Source organism: Siphateles boraxobius, unplaced genomic scaffold (genome assembly GCF_051911475.1).
Source record: "Siphateles boraxobius isolate OS27281-9 unplaced genomic scaffold, OSU_SipBor_1 7, whole genome shotgun sequence".
In the NCBI taxonomy this organism is placed as follows: Eukaryota; Metazoa; Chordata; class Actinopteri; order Cypriniformes; family Leuciscidae; genus Siphateles; species Siphateles boraxobius.
The window spans coordinates 28,916,800-28,929,704 of NW_027509197.1; the positions used below are offsets into that span (position 1 = coordinate 28,916,800).

At 37.4% G+C, this 12,905-nt stretch overlaps 1 protein-coding gene across 1 annotated transcript in view; it reads left to right on the forward strand.

Annotated features, from left to right (window-relative positions):
- lrp1bb (low density lipoprotein receptor-related protein 1Bb) overlaps positions 1-12,905 on the forward strand; it is a 393,159-nt gene that overhangs the window by 267,026 nt on the left and 113,228 nt on the right. The window contains exons 25-31 of the mRNA XM_077217131.1: positions 3,046-3,250; positions 5,814-5,978; positions 6,352-6,596; positions 10,630-10,761; positions 10,937-11,164; positions 11,762-11,936; positions 12,270-12,364. Coding sequence (XP_077073246.1) covers positions 3,046-3,250; positions 5,814-5,978; positions 6,352-6,596; positions 10,630-10,761; positions 10,937-11,164; positions 11,762-11,936; positions 12,270-12,364 — 1,245 coding nt within the window. The remainder of the gene's footprint in view (positions 1-3,045; positions 3,251-5,813; positions 5,979-6,351; positions 6,597-10,629; positions 10,762-10,936; positions 11,165-11,761; positions 11,937-12,269; positions 12,365-12,905) is intronic.

Here is a 12,905-nt window from a genome sequence, read left to right on the forward strand (position 1 = left end):
GTCGCCCGGAGAGCAAGGTCGTGCATGTCTCTGAGCATCTGGGCCTGGTAGACCTGCAGAGTTGCCATAGCATGCAGTGAAGCAGCCGCCTGTCCCGCCGCTTTGTAAGACTTCGCCACCAGGGTCGACGAAAATCTACAGGCTTTGGATGGGTGCTTAGGCTCGCCCCGAGAAGAAGCACTCTGAGGACATAGTTGCATGGCAACAGAGCGTTCAACCGGGGGAAGCCCAGTGTACCCACGGGCAGCTGCCTCATCGAGGGGAGGAAAGGCGGATGAGACCAGCGAGCGGTCCCGAGAAGACAGGGGGGTCTTCCAGGACTTCGAGATCTCATCATGCACATCCGGGAAGAAAGGTATTGGGGTTTGCCGAGGACGAGGGTCGGCGGCCTTACCCAAAACCAATCGTCCAGCCGCGAGCGCTCAGGACAGGGTGGAGGCCTCCACTCAAGTCCGATGCTTGCGGCTGCCCGGGAAAGCATGGCCGTCATCTCCGGATCAGACTCGAGCACAGCCGTATGCACACCGGAAGGTGGCAGCTGTGACGAGCCCTCACTTCCAGAAGAGTCAAACCCGCCTAGTGATGCTGCAACAGACATGGCATCTTCCTCTGTAGCTTCAACTGAAGCACGCGGGCCACCAGAGGGTAGACCCGCGGGAATCAGCAGTTCACTAGCGGGCACCGTCATTGAAGAGGGGGGCTGGGGTCGCGGACACATAGTCGGCGCCTTGTTCCAGACCGTAACCCTCAGGTCACCCTGGCCACCAGCCGCAGGACGGGGGGTGGATGAGGGGACTCTCACTTTTGCGAGTTCATGGAGTCTCGACCGTAATGACACGATGGTCATTTTCCCACAGAGAGAACATGAGTCATCCACGAGCGCTGCTCTAGCATGATCAATGCCCAAACATACTATGCAACGCTCGTGCCCATCAGAGTCCGATACCAATCTGCCGCAACCAGAAGTACACGGGCGAGACATCGTTAAAAAGACGTGCCACGTGTAAGCTCTTTTAGTGAGAGAAAACTCAAGTGTTGAAGCACCCGGGGAGAAACGCACCGACTGGCAGACCACTGCAACAGATCAGCAGGAAGCACGCTCTCGCCGTAGATCGCCGTCACACCAACACTCGAGGTACTCGTTTGTAAAGCTGACAATTCAGAGATGGCTTGTGGAGAGAAGAATATACTTGGCTCCGAAGCGAAAACATATCTGCTTGCTGCCGGCTTCCTCCTTTTATACCCATGAGGTGGGGCGGAGTTACGCCATGCAAATTCCGCAGACCCATGGCATTTCCTTGCCATTGGCTCGTTTTGTAATACTCGAAGTTGATAGGCTTTCTAAGCGAAACCCCATTCGTCGTCATCCGACGTAACTCGGAGTGACAACGAAAGGGAACTGTATTTATTTTATTTTGTTTCATCTTTTATTTCATAGAAGTCATACAAGTTTGGAACCAGTGTTAATTAAGTATTATTTAGAATGAACAATCTTCTTCTTCTTCTTCTTCTTCTTCTTCTTCTTCTTCTTCTTCTTCTTCTTCTTCTTCTTCTTCTTCTTCTTATTATTATTATATTTTCAGGGGGGTATTCCAGAAAGCAAGGTTAACTTACCATCAACATATACCCTGAACTATCGGTTCATTAACCCAAACCTTGCTTACTTGAGGTATGCAAGTTTCAAAACCGTGGTCTGGACTTAGTTGAGAAACAGATGTCCACTTCATGAAGTGGACGAGGGAAGTTTATATGGACAGACCCTCGTCCCCTCGATTTTGACAGAGGGAGCGAGTCTACTCCGATGTACACTTCAAGCAGCTCTATATCCCACAATTCAACTTGACTGTAGCATCACAGCAGATCACGCTTACCTGAGATGTGTGATATATTAAATGTTTTGATAATTAATCGCATAATCGTGTATAATATATTAATTATGTTGAGAGATTGAATCGCATAATACTTGTAGCTACTTATGTTCACAGTCAAAGTTTATTTTATTTATTTTTCTTGTTTGTGTATTTTTTTTTCTTTCCAACAGCTCATATACCTATAGGATGTTTTATATTTTTCCCAACTTATATGATGGTGCATGAAACAAATTCACAATAAAAAAGGGGTTTAAATAATAAATCAGCTCCATAGTGAATTCCAAATGATCAAGGGCTTAGTGCGTTTCATTTAAACCCTATTTTTAGTTGCACCAGTAGTGGGCACCCGTGCGACGCAAGCAATGACGCACATCCGAGTGAACGAGACGGAGGGAAGTTAGCGAGTGAAGGGCATACAAATTTGGAGTGGAACACAACCTAAGAAGAAGCATACTTTCTTCTTCTTTTGTTTAATGATGATTTACATTGTAAGTGCATATCGCCACCTACATAGTTGTTCTGTAATAACTTTTTAATCTTATCTTTGAATCTTTAATCATTTTTTTTTATTACTGTGAACAATAATTATATTGTTTGTTTGATGCTAATTATATATTAAAAAAGAAACACTGATTGAACTAGAAAAACCTGCTTTCTGGAATATCCCCCAGTTTTTATTTTAATGTTGTTTTAGTTTTAGTCATTTGCTTTTGTCTTTTTTTTAAATAAATATTTCTATTTAGCTTTAATATTTTTTATTTATTTTAGTTTTAGTAATTATAATACTTCAACTTATTTATTTAAGTTATTTGCCAATCAGCATTTACTTTTTATTTTATTTTATTTATTTTTTTAACTGCCAAAGAAAAAAAAAAGTTTTAGTTTTAGAGTGAACTACCCCTTTAACTAGCTTAACTAGCAAGACTCTTTTTGCCAGCTTCATCAAAAAGACATTGCCAGTTGACCTACATCGTTTGCTAATGAACAACACGACTAGAGCAATATAAATCGGCATAGAAATGCATTCTGGTCCAAGCTGGTCTTTTCTGCAAGGAGTAGCATTTTGAAGAGCTCGACACTTCAAAAGAAAGTTCAAAACGACCAGAATGCTTTGCTGTGCTGAATTCAAAACCCTGTCCACCCTATGAACTAGTGCGAGTGGTTTGTTTTGTAGGTGTGACTGGGGTCGAGGTTGTGATTCAGCATGGTTTGGCCACCCCAGAGGGACTTGCCGTGGATTGGATTGCAGGAAACCTTTACTGGATAGACAGCAACTTGGATCAGATTGAGGTGGCCAAGCTGAATGGGGAAATGAGAACGACTTTGATTGCCGGTGGCATGGAGCACCCACGAGCGCTGGCTGTAGACCCAGGACAGGGGTGTGTATTAGTCTCAAAATTTACCACATTCTAATTTGCTTTCCTCATACTCTGCTTTTCTTTTTCACAATCCCTTCAGCATTCACAGCAGTGAGAGCAAAAACTGAAAAAAAAGTTTCATTCCATTTATTGTTGTAATTTGCCCTCATAGAGACTATCTTGGGTACATAACAGAGCAATCATATTTCAGGGGACTTGTTTGTCATCTATTACTAATGATAGTTCTAGAATAACGCGCCGCATCTTGCTGTTTATTTGTTGTGGTCTGTTTCTTTTTTTGTCTCTTTACTCTCAGCTGTGCTCTTCTCTTGCTCAGCTCTACCATTCTCATAGAAGCATACTGGGGAAAAGAGCCTCAAATATGACAGCATAAGCTCGGAAAAGACACACGATGATCCCAGTAGCATTTGAGGACCGGGAATAATGCTCATGTGGACAATAAACAAAACACGGCTAGGACCGCAAATATTTCGATAATCAAAAGCTTTTCACAATATGGCAAAATATTTCTTTAATTTTGTTAAAATTAATTTTAGTTACTATCATTTATTGAAGAAGCATTTTATTCCACATCTTGCCAATTGAAGGCTATAAAAATGTAACTGTATACAAATAACCTATTTTTTATTTGATAATTATTTCTTAAATGTTTTACATTATTTTAGTATTTAATAATTTATTGAAGAAACATTTTTGTTTCAATTTTTTTTGTATAATTTAAATTAAACAGTAAATGGTACAGAAAAACACCTCATCTTCACAATCTGTCAAAGCACCTGACAGATTATCATAGTGTGTTTAATGTGAAGTTCTTCGTCCTTTGGACTACTTGCTTTGTGGAATGCAGCTTTTTCTTTGGTCACTGCCATTTTTTAAATGTGTTTTTCATGATACAGTGATGCTTTTAATTGCAGATTTGTTTTTCATATCACAACACACATGCACAAATAATAGATCATTAAATTGTTTTCATCATCATTCTTTATCAGGTTTTATCATTTTGGTATGTATTCCTAATGTTATACAGCTGAAACTGTTTTTTTTTTTTTTTTTTTTTCTGTGAGCAACCCATAGAGGAGAAATATGGTATTTCCACAGTCCAACTAGAGCTAATATTGTCTCTCAGTTGGATGACATACTCTAAAGTATTTCACTGAAAGCTGAAAAGAACAGTGATTTCACACACAGCAGCGTGGAACATTTTAAAAAGGGCCTAATTCATTATAGTTACTCTAAAAAATGCCCCACACAGCTGTGTCATGAAGAGGTGTTTTGAAAATGTACTTCTGAAGGGATTAGCTGTCTTTGTGATTAGCAAGTGTTTTATTTATTGAAAGCCTGGTTTAATGACTGGATGCCACTGGCCAATTAATTGGCCTTCTAAAAAGAAGGCAGCTACATCATTGTAGCAATATTCATGTGAAGCCTTTTTGCAGGTCTTGTGCTTACCTGCTAGGCTCCTCAAACATTTGGTTGTAAATTAATTTTTTTCTGATGCCTGATGCAAGAACCATGATCACACATTTCATTAGCATATGAGCTTGATGCAAGTATTTAGCATTTTATAATCCCTGCATTACCCCTGATAATCTCAGGTACTGTTTTTGTGCTTCATTTAATGTTAAAAGCATCTATTGTGAGTTTGAATATCATTTTGTGCGTATTTTATAGCCATACTGAAAGCAACAATGGACAATTCACCTCAGATAAACCTTCAAAATAAATGGAAACAAGAAAGTTGAAACTGTCAACTCATTGTGTATAGTACTCAAGTTTATTCTGTGACAAAGATTTTTTCAGTAACTCAGTATGTACTTTTTAATAATGTCAATTGTGTAATATTCATGAATTTGATTATGTACTTTTCCATTTCGTTGTGAGTGCCTGCCCACACGCTTTTCTGATTGGCTGTGATTTTTGATTGACTTCATCGCATCTCATAGTCGCGGAGTGTCTGGTGTGGACAGACAAATTGTTTGTGGCAGGGATCTTATCGCATCGCGTCTGTTGGATAGGACACGGTGTAAGGGTTGGAAATTAACAACCGCCAATACGCCAAATGTGGGTGAAAATCCACTGTGGCAAGTAATGCATATCAACACTCTAGACAATTTGGCAGGTTATGGTTCATAAATTATGTTCAATAATTTTAGCATGGCATCACTTTCAGAGCCTCAAACATTAGCAAACCAAAGCGTAAAGAGGGTCGCACATTGAGAGAAACTCGCACATTTCCAAGACTTTTGGGCAAAAAGCGCCCTAGCATCTTTATTGCTACGTGCAGGTCAACTCAAGGCAATTATAAGAGAAGTCCCAGAGAATTTTATCTTTATTTCTATGTTATTATTTTTTTAATGGTATCCGCAACAGGGATTGACTGTCGTAAAGCTGAAAGCAATACAATGATTCAGAATCAGATTTAATTATAAATGTATTTAAATCTAAACTATGACATTTATGATCTGTTTGTTTCCGATAGTTTTAGTAGCCAAATTGGCTGGTGAGTGAAAAAGTTAATTTCAAACCATGTTTATAATCATTAACATTTTTATTCTGTATGTAGCATTCTTTTCTGGACCGACTGGGATGCCACTTTTCCTCGGATTGAGGCAACGTCAATGAGTGGGAGTGGAAGACATGTTGTGTATAAGGACATGGAGATAGGAGCCTGGCCTAATGGACTCACCCTAGACCATCAGGAAAGGAGAATAGTGTGGACAGATGCTCGGTAAGGGCAAATATTAAAATTGCAAATGAAGAAGTACATTTTGGTGCACATTACAAGCATTGCATTCAAGGCAAAGTAGTTTAGCGTTGATGTTATGTTTTTAAAGCAATAATAAATATGTTTTGATGGTTATTAGTATAACTTAAACATTAAATTTAAATCAGTAATGAATGATATGAGGGTTTTACATGTGATTCACTTTGATTGTTTGAATCTTATGCAATAATTGTACAACAAAAGCAGTTTTTCAGAAATGAAAAAAAAAAAGTTCTTCTTCTTTCAGAATTTCCCTCAGGAAGTTGTCATCATTGTAACATCTTGTTGATATGGGCATAGAGTGCCGGTCTCACCTTATGTTTCCTTTTCCCTTCAGCTCAGATGCAATATATTCTGCCCTGTACGATGGCACAGGGGTCATAGAGATCCTCAGGGGGCACGAGTATCTGTCACACCCGTTCGCTGTGTCTCTCTTTGGAGGTGGTGTGTACTGGACAGACTGGAGGACCAACACTTTAGCCAAAGCAAATAAATGGACAGGCCGCAATGTAACTGTGATCCAAAAGACAAGCGCCCAGCCATTTGACCTTGAGATATATCATCCTAGCCGACAACCTCAAGGTGGGTTTTTAATTATTTAAGGGTAATATATGACAATAATGAGTTAACAAAAAGCTAATAAATAATTAAATCATAAAAATGTAGAATTTAAATAATTGTAAAAAAGTCCAAATGAAACGCTTACAAAAAATATTAAATATGTCTTTTTTTGCCTGCGACCATTAACCGGCATCAGTGAACATGCAAATCTGTTAATTTATTGAAATGTTACATTCTCTGGGGCATTTTAAGTAAATATTTTAGGTCAACAAGGGGTTCAGTTGACAAAGAGGTTTGGGAATCCCTGCTTTAAATACTGCTGGAGGCGGTATTCTTTTGTGCATTCAATAAATAGAATAATCAAATGGAATGTGTTTATTAAATAGACAAATTAAATTGTTTGATTATTTTATTTAATAAATGCATAAAATAGCTACTATTTTTTTCTAGTTTATATACTGTATTTATGTACTGTGCTGTGGACAATATGCTGACAGAAAAAAACCCAAAGAGCATCATGCTAAGTATTTTGCTAGAGCTAACTAGACTAACAAAACCTTTTTGCCATAGGGACAACTTCTGTTTATTATATGTATAACAGACATCTTGAATTTTCTTGAAAATTGCTGGAGGTGGCTAGGCATAAAATTGGAAGAAAAATTGATGCTTACTTATACTGATCATCCAAATGTTCTGTCAGAGTGTTTAAACTCTTATTTGACACTCCTTTTTTTCTGTTAGCGTTTGTACCCCATGAGCTCATTCTGCATGCAAACACTTCACAGCAAGCCTCACGTTGACCTAACGTGCTTAGCTGCGCGTTATTGTAAAAAAAATTTGCCTATGTTCAGGAGACACAGAGAAATGTTCCTGCATGCTCTGTGTGGTGAGGATTTGAGCCGAATCCCGCTGATCATTAATTTCTTCTGCCTGTTTGAGAGCAGCAGAATAATTGAAAAAGGGGGTCATGCAGAGCGTAAGCAGGCCTGACGTGGACTCAAGATGGGCTCTATCCTCAACCCAAATTAATTTTAATTGTTTTATTGTACAGTGTCATTGTTTTGTCATTGTACAGGGCTTTGTTGCCAGCAAGGGCAGCAGATTATCTTCTGTTAAACAGGCATTGCCTGCTTGGATCTTTGAAGGAAAATGGGGAGAAATATCATACAAAAATGACTTTTATTGGCATTTTCTTTTTAATAGACAGATTATAAAAAAAAGCAAAATGCATGTTATTTTTTATTTAGTACTGACCTCAATACAATTTTACATAAAATATGTTTACATATAGTCCACAAGACAACAAATAGCTGAATTTATGAAAAAAGACCCTGTTCAAAAGGTTACATACCCTTGATTCTTAATACTGTGTCGTTACCTGGATGATCCACAACTGTTTTCTTTTTTTTCTTTTTTTTCTTTTTTTTTCTTTTTTTTTTTTTGTGATGGATGTTCTTGAGTCCCTTGTTTGTCCTGAGCAAAACTGCCCAATGTTCTTCAGAAAAATCCTTTGGTCCTTTACATATTTTCCAGATGCTTGAAAACTAAAGGATTTGCTGGACCTGAAGGATTTTCTTGAAGAACATTTGACAGTTATTGTGATTGCCAAGTGTGCTAGGTGCCCAGATGTCAAAAAAATGTAGCCGCCTGCAAGTGTTCATCAGCCGAAATAATCTGATTTGCATCATTTCAGCCAGCCCAAAACTGTAGGGAGCCTGGCCAAAACGGCTCATGTCTACTGCCACATCACCGGCAGCCGGGTGACTGTTTTACACCGATAAGTGTCGACAAATTGTGCTACATTGCCAGAGAAGTCAATAAGTATGGCTAATCTAATTTTAAAGAGCTCATGGGAAGGTCTGGCTATTAAAGATGTCCAAAATCTGGGCTCTGGAGCCTTTACAGTCCATGGCAATTGTATTTATGTTTGGCCTATGCAGTTCTGGCAGGGGAGCGGTGGACTTCTGAGGGTCCGTAGGGAGTGAAAAGGGGCTACGCTAACTAGCCTAATGGGCTGAGGCTACAGCCGTTAGCCGGCATGTGGTAAATACATTATGTGTGGTGAAAGAACTGAGGGTTGAGTTTCAAGAGATCGACACCAGTTTGGAGGGCTCCCATTTTTAGTGCCTATGTGGCCTGCAGTGTTGTAAGCACTTTTCCAGCACATTGCTGACAGGCAAACCACTTTGCAGACACAGACAGGGTGTATCTTTCCCTATTCGGACAAGGCTGAAGCAGTGAAAATACAAATTATACTCTGCACTTTCTTTAAATACAGCGATGTTAAGGTAAAGTCAGATGTATGTTTAAGAAGTAAGTTTTATTAAATCAGTGTCTGATTTTTGACTGCGAACAAACAAATCAGTACATCCAAATCAAGTGTCTCTATCATGAGTCAAGTGCACTCACACTGTTTATACTGTATTTATTCAAGCACCCATCCCCCCCCCGCAGAACAGCTGAATGTATAATTAATTCTATGGCATTCTTGCCTATAATTTACTCACTTGAAATTATTTGTTATGCTCACTTGCAAAAATTTGCTTGCTACATAAGTGAAATGGGTTCAGCATCGGAAAGACATAATGGACCTATATTCAAACTCCCACTGGATCAATTATTTACAAGATGCAACTGCTTGTGGAGTTAATTGCATGTAGTTGCTCTGGGTTCGTAGAAGGGTTAACGTCTCTTGACTACAGGCAGTAGTGGCAACTACAGTATATAAATAAACATAATAAATGTTACTTGTGCAACAAATCAGCATATTAGAATGATTTCTGAAGGATCATATGACACTGAAGACTGAAGTAATGATGCTGAAAATTCAGCTTTCCCATCACAGGAATAAAATATTAAAATCAAGAACAGTTATTTTAATTTGTAAAAGAAATATGTAAAAATATTACAGTTTTACTGTATTTTTGATCAAATAAATGCAGCCTTCGTGAGCATTAGAGACTTCTATCAAAATTTTTTTTTTACATTTTTACCAACCTCAAACTTTAAATTGTTTTTAAATAAAATGTAATATTTTAAAACACTTATTTTATTTCAGCTATACTTGCAAGAAAACATTTTTCATTTCCATTAAGTTTAACTTATTGTACTAAAATAACTAAAACTGAAATAAACTGATATAAGAATGAATAATAAACAAAATAGATATAATATATAATAATATAATAACAATATTTATATAAATATTATATAGGTATATAAATAAACAATAATAATAATTAAAATCTCAAAAACACATAATAAAATTATTTTCAGTATATATATGTATGTATTTTTTTATATACATTATGTTTTAAACTGTGAACATTTTCCAGCATTTTTTATTATTTTCGATTGAACTGCCAACTTTACCAAGAATGACTGAAATGTTGCAGTTTGTTAGGGGCAGTGTGGACCAGCCTTAAACTATAAATGACAAATTAGAAGATGATACTATATGAGTACAGAAATTTCTCTAATCCTCATTTCAGCTTGCATTTTAAATAGATCGTTTCAAGGAAGATCTTTACCATCAATCTGTGAAAGATCTGATGGTGAAATGACTATTCACACCAGTAGCCTTCTGGCCATTATCTGTCTGCTCAACATTAACTTCCGTTGATAGGTAGAAGCCCCTTTGCAAAGAGTTGTAAAAAAGGTCTAAATGTGCTGTGGTGTCAAGAAGATCACTGTGGGCGGAAGACCTGAGCAGTCAGCACTGTTCATTCAACCTCAGCTCTTTTCTTTATCCTGGAATTTAGATGAATGTTTTCACTTTGGTATTGCAATATTTTGTTTTGCTCCCATTTTTATGTTCCCCTTTTTTAAATAGACATCTGAACTGTCACATCTCAAATCATCCTCTTCAAGAAAAGTAATTCCATCAGTTTGACTGTACAGTAACAGTTATTTTTTCCTGTTGTAAGTCAGCAGCTGTTGTTCCTGGCTTCTTTTAAGAGAGCTGTTCTTCTTAATTCATAAGATGTGATATTGAAATGTTCCTTGTTATGTTTTCTTTCCCTGGTCTAAATGCGTTTCACCATGGGTTTTTCAGCCTCAAACCCGTGCGAAGGAAACGACGGAAGAGGTTCTTGCTCCCACCTTTGTCTCATTGATTATAATCGCACGGCATCCTGTTCGTGTCCTCATCTCATGAAGCTCTCCCTCAACAACCGCTCTTGTGTGGGTGAGTAACGTCCCTCACACAAAACAGAACATACACACAAAAGTATGGATCAGTTTTTGCTTTCTAGAGGAAGTTTTGACTTTTTCATATATATATATATATATATATATATATATATATATATATATATATATATATATATATACTGCATATATTCTTTTGGCACACACATCAGCCCTGAAGAAGTTCCTGTTGTATGTGAGGCGATCTGAGATCCGTGGGGTGGACATTGATAATCCATACATGAATGTCATGACTGCTTTGACGGTTCCTGACATTGATGATGTCACTGTGGTGGATTACGACGCTCTTGAGGAAAGGATATATTGGGCGGACGTTAAGACTCAAACAATAAAGCGTGCATTCATCAACGGAACAGGCCTTCAAACCGTCATTTCCGGAGGTGAGTCAAAACAGGTCAAAAACACATGGTTTTCTTTTCTTTTTTTTTCATGTTCTGTGTGGTTAATGAACAGTTTTTCTTAATAAACACCACCTGTGAGTTATTTTATTTCTGTGCTGCCTGTTAATAAGTTGTGTTATATTTTTTCCCCCTGCTGCCTCATTGTAGGTTTGAGCTGAAATACCGTTTTATTTGGCTGACACTCAGTCTTAAATTGTTTTTTCAATTACTAGAAGACTGTGTTCACAGGCAGCATGCATTAAAAAAATGACGGTTGAAGTAGTGTGTGGTAAAACATAAATAATATATTACGTGATAGGAGAGCTCTCTGGGGATTGCTTCTCCGAAATGCATTAAGAAAAGCAAAAGTAGTGCGAGATGTAGACTGTTATAGATTTTCTTAAATACCAAGCACAGTGTTATCAAGCACAGTGTATGTCTTAAACCTTCTCAAACTGATTAGCATGCCAAGCATGTGCTTTTGCAAGTTATTTGCACACAACATTTTATTATAGCATGCGCAGAAGTGCTGCAGTCACCCATGAGGCTTGTTGTAATGTGCTCCTCTGTGTTAATGGCTATCTCTGCTACATGCAGATATTCAAAACTGCCGTGGGCTGGCAATAGATTGGCTCTCAAGGAACATGTATTGGCTGAGCTCTGAGAACGAGGAGACGCAGGTCAATGTTGCCCGACTAGACGGATCTCTAAAAACCTCAGTCATCCATGGGATTGACAAACCAAAGTGTCTGACTGTGCACCCAGCCAAAGGGTAAGCAGCCGACATGGACAGATTCCAAGTATGATTAAATAAGATTTTTGTTTGCTCTTATTGCCTATATTGATCAGACATGTCTTATTAATTGGTGTGAATAAATTAGTATAATACATTTTATTGTCTTCCTCTTCTTCTTCTTAATAATATATATATATATATATATATATATATAGGTTATATATATATATATATATATATATATATATATATATATACATATATTGTTTTTAATATGTCAACCTTATGTCATTTTAATGTCAATCTGAAATACAAACCAAAATAATTATTTTAAATCATATGTTTCACCTAAAATGTTCTTTTGTCTAGAAAAATTTACTGGACTGATGGTAATACAATAAACGTAGCCAACAGCGATGGAAGTAACAGGAAGGTTCTTCATCAAAACCAGAGAGAACCAGTTGGTATGTATAATTCAATCTATCAGAGAAAGCTTCAGTATTACTGTATGTCAAATTTCTCTCTTTGAGTTCCTCACAATTCTTATATTTACAGGGGTTTAAAGCACATGAGTCATTGTACTTCTTTACTATAATAAAGTCTTATTTTTCAAAATTTCAAAAAGAAATACTTATACTCTTACTTAATTACATTTCTGAGGACAAAATCATACTTTTTGTTCAGAAAAACGATAAGAAATATAAGAAAAACTATTTTACGTAACTTATTTAAAACGGGCAGGGAAATCCATTAGTCTAAAATGTAACTACCCACAACTATTATCTTTGTGTAGAGACCTCTGACTACATCGTCTTGACCTACTACAGTAAACCAATTGCTGTAGTTAATTATCTTTAAATATAACCATTGCAAACTTGAACTTGAGTCAACTGTCTCTATAAATTTGCTGCTGAATTTAAAGGCTTTTAGGATATTTTCATGTTTATGGACTTTCATTTAGTTGTCATCCGTTTTCTTTGTTCTTAGTTTGTTTGTCTTGACCTA